This window comes from Anas platyrhynchos, chromosome 4, assembly GCF_047663525.1.
Source record: "Anas platyrhynchos isolate ZD024472 breed Pekin duck chromosome 4, IASCAAS_PekinDuck_T2T, whole genome shotgun sequence".
Lineage (NCBI taxonomy): Eukaryota > Metazoa > Chordata > Aves > Anseriformes > Anatidae > Anas > Anas platyrhynchos.
Window position 1 is genome coordinate 49744504 of NC_092590.1, and position 12042 is coordinate 49756545.

At 45.9% G+C, this 12042-nt stretch overlaps 1 protein-coding gene and 1 long non-coding RNA gene across 3 annotated transcripts in view; one reads left to right on the forward strand and one right to left on the reverse strand.

Moving 5' to 3' along the window:
* Positions 1-5334, forward strand: part of LOC113843596 (uncharacterized) — a 61835-nt gene extending 56501 nt beyond the window's left edge. Inside the window, exon 6 of the long non-coding RNA XR_011809173.1 lies at positions 1-5334. This is a non-coding gene — a long non-coding RNA (uncharacterized lncRNA).
* G3BP2 (G3BP stress granule assembly factor 2) overlaps positions 2879-12042 on the reverse strand; it is a 27705-nt gene continuing 18541 nt past the window's right edge. For both annotated transcript variants that reach the window (XM_072037568.1, XM_013093239.5), the window contains 4 exons: positions 8409-8511; positions 7137-7265; positions 6817-6935; positions 2879-5837 (listed from right to left, as the gene is read on the reverse strand). In XM_072037568.1, coding sequence (XP_071893669.1) covers positions 5565-5837; positions 6817-6935; positions 7137-7265; positions 8409-8511 — 624 coding nt within the window. In that variant the 3' untranslated portion in view covers positions 2879-5564. The remainder of the gene's footprint in view (positions 5838-6816; positions 6936-7136; positions 7266-8408; positions 8512-12042) is intronic.

Here is a 12042-nt window from a genome sequence, read left to right on the forward strand (position 1 = left end):
CTGCCAGAAGCCCTCAGCGTTATCAACACGCAGCTGCTGTTTGTGCAGCACAATGCCCTCTGAAGCTTCCTCCTGGAGGCCGCGCCGTGTCTCCTGCAGCAGGCCAGCACCAGGCCAGGAGAGGAGGTGACATTTTCGCTGTGATAGCTACCCCGCAAGGACAGGTGAGCAGCAGTGAGTTCAGCAGGTAGGAGCAGAACCAGGTTGTGTTCGCTCACAGCAATGAGCCAGCACTTCAGCTTCACTGGCCCCGAGGGAACACATTGGTCTGGTTGGATTTACTTCCGTTTTTCTCATGGGGAAGCTTGGACTCTCCATGAAAATCTGCCTCCCCACTGCCAGGTGTCTCACCTGTCACCTGAGAGAAGTGATAGGGAGCAAGCACAACAAAAGCCCCCTGGGGTTTTAAATAGGGGCAGTTTTGGGGCTGCTTTCACCCAGCTGAACCCGACAGGTAGGTGGCCTTGGGTGTGCTCAGCGGAGAGCTGTTTACCCCTCTAGCCTTGATTTATTCTGGTGGGGGGTTGCTTGTTTGCTTTATTCCTGCAGTCTGAGGGCTGCTCTGGATGCTGTCCCCATTTCCACAGTTCTGTCTTTTTGGTGGCAGCATATCTGTGGCCCCACCCCAGCTGTGATGGGGAGGTTACCCAGCTAATTGTTGTATTGTCACTTAATTCCAGCGGCAGTACCGGCCTCGTCCCCCCACTCACTGCCCACCTCCAGCAGCCGTGCAGGGCTGAGCAGGGCCCACTGGGGGCTGCTCCCGGGACTCTGGGCAGGAGGTGAGTGGGGGCTCCTGTCCCCTCCCCAGGGGTGCTGGCAGCGGGGCGCCCACTGGGCACTGGAGGAATGAAGCCTGTGGGGCTGCAGCCCAGTGGGTCCCTGCCTTGGCAGAGCAGTGCGCGGTGACATGGGCACAGCCTTTCCCCAGGGGCTGCCCACCAGTCTTACAGCCTGACACCGCACATAGTTGCCTGTCCCCCACTGCTTGCCCAACATCACAGCTAGGGGCTGGGAACAGCAGCCCCAGCCAGTGGGGTTAGGGCTTGCAAAGAGACTGGGCGCTGTGTTATCAGAGTGAAAAATGGAGGCTGAAATCCCATGGGGTTGTGGCTTCAAAAAGAAATTAAGTCCTTCGTTTTCAGAACTTGAAAAGGGAGACTAATTACTATGGTTTTGGACCCCATAAGCCAGCTCTCTGGGCCCCACAAACAAGATATTTTGGATGTTTGGGGGATTCACAAAGAGGCTGTCATTTTTTTAGGAAGCTCACTAGATTAAACCTTGCTTTTTCAGCAGTTGAAAATGGGGACTTAAATCCTGTGGTTTTGGGGCTTCCCCTCCCGCCCCCACCCCCACCAAAAAAAAAAAAAAAAAAAAGCCTTCATCTTCAGAGCTTAAAACTGGAGACTAACAGCTGTGCTTCTGGGAGTTGCAAACAAGCTCAGGTGGCTGGTTAGCTCAGAAACAGTCAGGCTTTTCTGAAGCTCACAAAAAAGTCTTTGAAAATGGAGACAAGTCCTGTGGGTTTGGGGCTCAGAAAAATAACCAGTCATACATTTTTCATGCTTGAGAACGGAGACCTAGTACTGCATTTTTGGGACTCTGATATGGAGGCTAAGTGCTACATTTTGGGGATCAGAACTGGAAACTAAGTCCCATGTTTTCACAGCTTGAAAGCAAGGTACTGTGCTTTGGGGTCCCAAAACAAGCTGCAGGAGGTGTTTTGGGGACTCCAAAAGTGAGGGCCCACGCCATGTTTCTGAAGCCCGGCCAAAGACCCAGTGCTGAGTTTTCAGTGACTGAAAATGGAGGCTCGGTCCTATGTTGGTGGGGCTCAGAAAGCGGCTCCACGCCCCATTTTGGGGACCGGGCCATGGTGACTGGGTCAGCAGCGGTGGGATTGAGCCCAGCACCCGTGAGCAGGCCAGTATTGGGCCCCTTGTTTGTTGTCTGTTACAAGCCTACCTTGTAGAGCAAAACAAAGGTCTGACTGCTGGCTGCTGAGGTCTGGAAGCGTGGAGGGGATCGCACTCCTTCAGAGATCTCTGGCGCTAGCAGGTCTTGTAGCTGAGGCTGCTCCTCAGGGCAATTTTCAGTGACTCAGGCACGGGCAGTTGTCTCGTGCAGTTTCTCATTTCTCAAACCACTTCAACTCATGCAACCGTGTAACTTTCAAAAAAGTAAATGCTGGAATTTGCCAAGCCACCAACCACAAAGGTTGGATCAGGGATTACCTTGCAGCATGCGATTTGGTTCCTCAGCACCACGAAGAAGCAACACGGCAGACGAGAGCAAGCACCTCCAGCTTTGTTTCTTTGATGCACAGTTCACACCCTTCTCGCTGCCCTCACTGCATCTCTCGAGCCGGACACCGCAGCACCCTCAGCCCTGCGGGGCACCAAGGGCACGCACCTGGAACGTGCCCGAGAGGAGCCAGGGTCGTCCTCCTCCCTGGGCCACGCACCCCCAGCTCAAAGGGATCGATGTGCACCAAGGGCCAGCCACCTGGGACATGAACCTACCGTGTAGAGCGATCATGCCTTGCAGCTCCTTTCAGCAGGAGCAACCCACGGCAGCACCCCCAGAAAGCAGCAGGGGACAGGACGTGGCTTCTCAGTGCCACTGGAGGGGCTTCCAGTCCTTGCATCTCTTCCAACAAAACGTCCCAAAGTAATTTATGCAGCTCAGCAAACCAGAGCTTACTGACTCTGCTCAAGTCAGACACTTCAACTCGAGCGTGTGATGCTGCACCAGGACAGCTTCCCAGGCATTTGACAAGCCAGCAACAGTTTTTTCCTAAAGCATTTTCTGTATAGCAAGGGCTGAAGCAGCACCCTACACCAACCTACAGTCAAGAGAATTCGGGACATTGATAAATGCTGCAGACATCAGTAGTTTATTGGTATGTTTAGTCAAAACACATTCAGAATGGAAACTTAAAGGTAAAAATACTTCCCACCTGCAACAATTAAACTAGAATCTACTAGCATATAATGCTTGACACGTTACAGCAATAAAGATGGTAATCCACTGTCTTGTATAACTACTAAAGCCAAGATGGTCAGCCAAGTTTGTTGAAATAGAACCGTAATGACAAAATACTCCCACCATCCACAAATCAGCAACTAACAGTAATGGTCAGCGAATCCCTTCCTTTGCTCTAAGAGGTACATTTACTATAAAGAGGGTCGAGAACATGTAAAAGTCCACAGTACAGCAGGTGAACTATCACCATGTAAACTTCTCTGGATGACGTTCCAATGGTTGTTCATGTCACTTAAACAAGAAGCAAGCCAGAAAGCTGAATGGCTCAGTAGCTCTTTTAATACTCCATTTTTTGTTGTTGAGATTATTCCCAGTGCCATTTGCCATACAAATGAAATAGGTGGCAGCAAAACACCATCACGCTACAAAAGGGGAAAAAAAAGGAAACAAAAACCCTACAGAAACACACCAGTGGCAAACTGCTAACTGAAGACAGCAATTTGTCTGAAGGCTTCAAACTTAAGTTGCGTTGTGTGCCGAGCGGTTCAAGTACTATAGATTTCCAGGTAACAGCTGAAAATGCAAGAGACTTTCAACCAAAAACTGAAACAAAAAAATGGAGACTAGAAGAAATGTGCCCCAGAAAAAAAGTGTATGAAAATAGTGCAAGACTTACCATGAAACACAGAAGACCTCGAGTCTGGGAGAAAACAGACAGATGCCATTTCACTTTGCCTAATGTATCTGTAAAGTATGTGCAAAATCTTCCAGCTTACTTGAAAACAGCAAATGATTGCATAATCCAGAGACAGATTGATATTTCGCTCTATCTGCTTTTGCTTGAAATTGCTGTTTTTTTGAGGTCTTCCATGCTTAGAAGCAGCTTTAAGTGGTCACACTCGCACAGACTCACACGCCAACACACACCCTCTTTTACTCCTGACGCCTCGGAGCCAGGTGCTTGCTGCATGCCCCAGCACCGAGCTGCACTGTCCTGTCTGCTGCAGCTGCAGTTCATGGGAATGTGCTCCAGAACGTCACCCCAGAACAGACCTCTCAACTGGACAAACCCACAAGTAATACTGAAGAAGAGGACGCCTCCTTTCTATCCTTAAGTCCGGAGCCACTCAATGTCAACTTCAGCTGAGAGTAATGTGCAAAATGAGTAAGAGTTTAAAAAAAAAGCACAACTGGAAAATGCAAATACTTAAGAGCTGCTATTTTGTTCTCTGAAAATTGCAGTATCCTCATTTGATATGCTCACCCTCACAAAGGATGCTCAGTTCTACTGATTACGAGCTGGCCCAAAACGTTCACCATTCTCGACTGGCTTCTGAAATGTCCAAGAGAGATTTCATTTCCGATTTCTGTAACTTTGACATTGATTAAAGAGAAGAGACAACCTGGAGACTACTTGGATGCCTTCTTCCTCCCTTCCCCCCCTCTGCAAAAGAACAGACGAACTTGTTAATTGAAGAGCAAGGTGGATGATAATTTTAGCAACGTTTACTGATTGAAAGATACTGCAATTTTTAATACAATTTTCAATGATTTCTTTTAAATGCTTTGCAGCCGAGTGGCTTTGCAGCACAGTAATTCATACACTATACTGTACAAAATCACCAGCAAGACTGGAATGATGTATTCATAGAAGGCACCATCATGCTTATTACATTACCAGAGAACTCAAATACAGTCAAGACAGTTTTCACTGTACAATGCTTATCGAAGGGGAAAGGGGAAGAAGGAGTGTGTTGAGCAGCCATCCCTGTACTGAAGAGGGGCAGATAGAAAAATCTGACGTGAGCTATCAAACTTGCTTAGTACTCGGGACTACGACTTGGAAACTCTGGGTTCTGTTTAGTTTACAGCTAAATGGATTCCTTCTGGAATAAACTTGTAGTCTTGTTAAGGTTTGTGTGTGTACATATGTTGGTCACAGCAAGCAGATCAGATGCCCGCATCGTTTCACAAGCTATTCTGTCTGAATAAGAGGATGAAGGGTCTTTTTTTCCTCCGATGCCTCCTGCAGATGTCAATATAAATGAGTTCAGAGTACCCATTAGTGCATTTTGATGAGTGCGTAAACACGAGTTTGTTTGGAGCCAAGTGTTCTAAAAAAAAGAAAAAAAAAAGGCAAGCTTCTCCAATTGCACAAATTGCACTATTTGTGTTTCCAACAGTAACAGGCAGAAACAGTAACACTTACACAAAATGTGCAGCAGAGGGTTTTTGACTGCAAGGACCTGAATTCTATTGGGCATGTCCTTTAGTTCACTTTTGTTTCACTTTTGTTGCAGATAGTTTACTGGTCTTTTTTTTTTTTTTTTTTTTTTTTTGGATTTTCCAGTCCTCAATTCTCCAAGTCTACATTTATAAATTAACAGCGTGACTTCTGTTGTGAAACTGGGGAAAGAACGTCCACCTCAATTTAAACCGGAAACCAAAGGATGCTTTCACATCAAAGAAATGATCAGAAGGGCTGTGTCACATTCCAAAGCCAAAAAAAATTAACAAGAATGCAAACACGATGGATAATGTACCACTGCCAAGACTGTCTGCCCACAGTGGAGATTTCAGCGACGCTGTCCTGTGAAGCGGCCTTCCATTTGCCCGGTTCCTCGTCCAGAGCCGAGTTTCTGCGCCATGCCACCTCTCGGCGGGGGTCCTCTTCCGTCCCGGTCTCGCATCATGCCACCACCCACTATTCCACGGGGACCCCCAGGGCCTCTATCATTGCGCCGAATATCCCTACGATCATCGCCTCCGCCTCTGGTCTCTCTTTCACGAGCAGCTCTTGTTTTTTTCTCTTCTACGTTCAAGCGCACCTCACCCCGGAACATAATAGGCTTATAGGGAAGAGTTTTCAAGGCACACGTTAGTCACCATTTCACAAAGTCCATTTATACAATGTGTATGAAAACACAGCATTCACTGCGTGCCTCCCTTACAAGTCAGACACAAAAACTAACTGCTAACAGTTCCCTGCGACACACAGCGTTAGCCCTAACTGCCTGCAGTCAATGGAACAGCATTTTTTAATTCATCTGGCATGCAAAAAATTAAAATATCTTCCTTACTACGGGCAGGGGTTGTCTTTAACCTTTCTGCTTCAAAGCTTAAGCTCCTGAAGAACTGCTCTGCCAGGTCTGACTCGCATACTAGAAATGGCAATGGCTGTTTTCTCCTCTCCAATTCCTAAAGTCACAGCAGCAAATAACTTGGCTCCTTTCTCTCAGCCCCAGGACACAGAATTTACATGTCCTCAACATGCCCTTCAAAAATTCACATGCTGAGCTTTCAGCTTACAGGGGTCTCTAACAGTAAGCGTTCAGTTCCACGTGGTATTGAAGTGCGAGGTAAAATCCCTGAATTCAGTACGACACGGCTGGGGGAATGCTGGCATAGCTCACGTAAGCCACAGAGCACTCTTGACAGACTGAGTAGGCCCAAACTACTCACATAGAGTGCCTGTTTTTCTTACAACTCGTGTTTATGAATGAATGTCAGAAACAACAGTGGCATGAACTAGAATAGAATCATAGAATATCCTGAGTTGGAAGGGACCCATAAGGGGTCATCGAGTCCAACTCCTGGCACCGCACAGGTCTACCCAAAAGTTTAGACCATGTGACTAAGTGCACAGTCCAATCGCTTCTTAAATTCAGACAGGCTTGATGCAGTGACTAGTTCACTGGGGAGCCTGTTCCAGTGTACGACCACCCTCTTGATGAAGAACCTCTTCCTGATGTCCAGCCTGGCCTAAATAGGCCTAACTATGTGAGTTTTAGGGCATCCTTCAATGGATGCTCAGCGATTAATACTTACTTTTGCAACCAAAATTCTCTGGACCGGCTCAGAGTCATCAAATACCACAAAACCAAAATTAGGCAGTTTTCCTCCCACTCCTTTAGTATTTATGCGAAGTTCTACCACATTTCCGAAACCTGTGAAAGCACAAGGGAAAAGCCACGTTACCAAAACTTACAGTGTCAGCTCTGCTACCTCTCCTGCTTCTCAGATAACACTCGTGGGGTTACGTCACGTAGAGTTCCCCCGTGTGGCCACAGCGAGTGCTACATGCCTTTTCAACACAGGACAAGCATCTGTTTTTCTCCTTTGTCTCTGCAGCTGAAATTGCTACTTACTCATGAAGAACTCTTTCAGTTCACTCTCATCTATATCATGCGGCAAGTTCCCAACAAAGAGCTGGTGACTGTCTGGATAGCGAATTATTCGACGATTATCCGACTCGTTCTGCTCCATGTCCCCTCTCCCTACCAGGAACAGAAAGAAGAAGGGAGAGCCACCAAGGTTAGAGTTCTGTGTGGACTCCAACAAACACATAAATGTGCACAAGCACCAGGCACACACGCTCAAACACTTCTGTACCTTCAAGCTCTCCAACTCCTGTTTACCATGGATGACGGGGGGGGAGGGATACTACCTTCCTCTTACATAGTCCTAATAATTCTGTCATGTTCCTGTTGTATCTGCAATCATGCTCAAAAGGAGTTTGCTAGTTATTATAATGTAGGTTGATTTTTTTTTTTTAATATTTGGATTTAAGTCACTTTTTCATCACTTCCTTAACCTAACAACAGTATCTGTATTTTTGCACTCATTAAAAATCGTGTTTGCCAGTCACCTCTTCTGTCTTTCATCTTCCACCATTTTATCCCAAACAAAAGCCAGAGTTCCGTACGTTCTCCCACACTCAGCTGAAGTTTATTTAGCACCGTACCAGATGAAAATCTTTCCTGGTATCTCCCTACTAAACCATTTCCTGCCTTGCAGTATGACAGCAGCACACTATCACCCCTTCTGTACCTCAGATACGACAGGGGTCATACGTACCCCTTTCCTCCATTTCCCCATTTACAAAAAGCTTACTAGCTTGCTTAAATGGTTTTCTTAAGAAGGTAAGATTGCTCACCATTTGAGACTATACAAGATGGAAAAATGCATCTAAAATTATTAACTGACTGAGGTTGAGATGGTGGAAAGGTTTTATTCCAAAACAAAGAGTAGCGCAGGCCACAACAACAACCATTTAAGACCTCTCACTTTCGAAGTTCAGCAAAATCAGATAACATGGGGAAAAAAAAACAAAACACATCCTATGTGCAGACTACCTTTTCAGAATTGTATCGAGCTGCATAAAAGGTGTTCAGGCACGTAAGCGAGTGGCCTGACTTAAAAAAGAATTCACCAACACAGAGGACCGGAATTAATGCCTAATCTTTGCATCAATTCATCACCGACTTGGACAGGGAACCGTTTTCCCCCATTTCTAGTTGAAGATAGTGGGAACGGACAGTTTATTATCAGCCAAATACAACACAGCTGCAGGCCAGATCCCCAAAGGAGATGCCTCTCATGACTGGCCCCAAACAGACACAGAAGCTGTCCCACGTTACCTGGCCGAGGTCCTCGGGGTGGAAAACCTGGTCTTTCCCTTGGGCGCTGTTCACGTACACGAGGAGGCTGAGACTGAGCTTCAGGTTTAGTTTCAACTCTTGGCTGAAACAGGAGAACACACATTGTTAAATGCCATGTATTAAAGAACAGGCCTAGTAAAACAACAAAAAATAGAACAACACAAGACACAGGTAAGTGGCATGCACAACACAAACTCTGCAAGATACACATCCACGTAAATGTGTTTGGGAATACATTTTTTCATCTCTTTAAATTCCTCTGTACCAATCCAGGACTGCAGTGTTCAATTATCTCTGCTAAGAGGTGCAAAGCAAGCATCTCTCCGTCAAAACGTCTCCCCATAGCATGGCTTTTTATTTTCCATGTTTGACCAGGCATTGAGACCCCAACACCCCATAACTGAAGAATCCCTCAACCTGACTGAAATAGATGGATTGAATAAAGCTTCCTCATGCCAAGCTCCAACTTCATGGATTAGGAGGTAGCCCAAAAGAAAGCACAAAACAAAACAAAACAAAACAAGCCTTTCAAATTATGCTATTTCTGGTACAATACAACCACAAAATACACCCTTAAAATTCTCAGGGACTAGGAAACATACATTCAAACTTTTGCAACCAAATACTGCTTGTAAAGGTAATTTGCAAAAGACAAAAGCAACAAAAATATTTCTATGTAGCCTGCTGGCTACTGACGCAATATACAACATGTTTTAAATTCCATCTTCTGTAGGACAGTGGAGCAGCTGCTGCTGCACGGGGTTCTTATCTTGGAAAAACAAACCCATCCTTAGGAACACATTGATGAACAGGAGCTTCTGAGGAAGGTTAACTACAAGCCCATACTACTACAGAAAAGGAGCTAATGTTAAACATCTCCCTTAATTTCCTTGAGGACTTGAGACAACTGCCAGTTACAGTCAGAGAACCTCGCATGGTAAAGAGACGATGTTATACAAGAAACGCCCTGCTATTCAGCACCAAATCAGCGTTTCAGCCCTCTTATCACTCATGCTCTACATAGCTAGGCATTAGCTTATCCTTCCAACGTTTCTACGGTGTTTTTCAGCCCTAAGAATAAACTGGAAAAATCAGCTTTGTCTCCTACAGAAAGCATTCCTTCATCGGACCTCCTCGTGGGTCACTGGAGCTCCCCTGGCATCTTTTCCTCGCACATTTTTACTGCATGAGGAATTGTACTTCAGAAGAAAAACTCGAGGCCTTCAGACCATGATTTCCTAGAGACTTAACACTATCAGGCTTCAACACTCCTTCCTGCCACCACCCATAGCAAAACACTTGCTAAGTCCCTGATGTCCTTCTGCTAAATCCCAAAAAATGGGTAACTTTCACCCGCTTGCCTTGCCCTCCACTCCCCTTCTCACCTACCACACACGTTCTCTCTCCCAGCCCACCAGCTGACCTCACTAGCTGCTCCCTAATCAGCACCACCCATTTTTGCAGAGTTCTCTGGTGCTGCTCAATGGGAAAACACTGCTGCAAAACTGTGCTCCCCCAAACTACTGTCATTAACGTCAGCATCACAAGAGGCCTGTTATGGGCTGCCATTTCCAATCTAAAAAGCAGCTGACTGCAGACAGCACAGAGACTGGAGTGGAAGCCACAGAATAAGGATTCTTAGCAGACAAGCAGGACTAAAGGAGTTCTCAAGCCCAGGAGCCAAGTATGCCACAAACCTCAGCCTACTGGGGCGTAGAGAACAATTAAAGAGAAGAAGCTATTGTCCCAACTCTCTCCTGGAGCTCACAGTGGAAGGGAAAGCAGTCTCTTGATGCTACAGCAATGCTACTGGCAACCACAGCAAAACCAACCACAGGTCAGCCTTCACTCACAAACTTTGGAAGTAATCATTCCCAAGGGACAGGAGGATGGGGAAGGAAGAGCAAGAGAACAGGAGACTCCAGAGGCTGGTACATTTCTGGTTTTGCAATCTTACATGCTTTAAAAGCTTCTCTACAGTGCAATGCCTCCCACGGTGGAAACACATGCACACAAACAACCTACTAGCAAGGCAAACCAACAAAAAACCCCAAATGAAACAAAACCAAGAAAATAAGCAGATCGTCTCACCTAATTGCCAGCAGCTAGCTAGGATGTATACCACACAACTGCTACCGCCCTGCCTGAGGTAAATGTGGTCCATGAAACCCACTAAGAGGCACTCAGTCACCTTCACAAGGGCATTACAGATCTAAAAATGCCCAAAGCACCTGAAGCGTGAAACAACAAAACAGCTTTCAGTTCCTTCTCCTCTTAGACTCAAGTCCATAAAGCCTGAGTCTGCCTTAAAATACATGGGATTTACGTGTGGCTCCATCTAACACACAACCCCCTCTGCAGAAAATCTATCCAGAATCTCAAGAGATTTCAGGAGTTGAAGGAATGCATCTTCCATAAACAGATCCTTCCCTAACTCACCATTTCCATGTCAAAAGACAGAAGCTGAGGAGCACCCTGCCTACCTCCACCCCTCTGGCATCTCCAGGACAGCCAGTGACAGAGTCTGACTACCCGAAAATGCTCTAAGGGACGCTTCAGTTGATCAGTGCGGGCAGACATCATTGCCCGTCAGCTTCTCAATATGACTACAGAAACGGGAGCCAGGAATGCTGAGCTGTTTGACCTCACAGGTGTGAACAAATTGCAGCTGGATCACCTCCAAACGAGTACACGCACAGTCCTTCAAGGGGTTCTGACTTTATACCACAGGGGCTTGATTTTCTACTTGATTTTTGAGGGCAAACTGAGGTGACGTTGGGGAAAAGAACGAGAAGGGCAGTTACTGGCTGCTTTGTAGCATCACTGCTGCTGGTTCGAACAACACCCAATGGAGTCACTCATCCACTGGTGCCATCTTCTGCCCTCATTTACATGCATAGTATCCAATGTCAAGGAATCGGAAAGAATGGGACGAGGCTGCCACTGATTACTAACCCCTTGCAGAAATTCTTTAGACATCTTTTCCACCAGCTTTCTGAACACCTTGTCTGAAAAGAACGCAAACTAAGGAGCTAGGAACAGATTAATTCTGTCTCCAGAAGAGCCAAGCGTAGGCTCTTCCTACTTCAGAAAATTCCATGCAGAACTACTTAAACATGAAACCACAGCACAAGTAATCTAAGAGGTAAAGAGCATGACGAGCTGCAGAGGCATCATGTGAGTTTAAGGGAATGTCTATAAGCTGTGTTCTATGACTCTCCTGCATGGATAATTTTAAATGCTACTTGCAGTCATGTAACAAAAATCCAGCCTCGCTACTTTAAATAAATCATCATTACAAAACAAAGCTGGTTTTTGGTTTTGCTTAAGGAAAATCTATTTTGTACTAGAACAAAGAGTTTTACTGCTCAAATACCACCTGAATAACTCAAAGCCCTGTTGAAACTGATGAAAACAGATGAGTTTCCCAACCCATCACACAGCCATTATCTGATTTCCACAATAGCGGTAAGACCAGAAGCAACACCAAACAAGGAATGTTTCCTGGTTTTCTGTTGTTGTTTTGTTACACATGCACTTAGCTGAAGGGCAATCCTAGACAGATTCCTCTGTCAGTTAAAAAAAAAAAAAAAAAAAGGAAATCAGTGCAAAA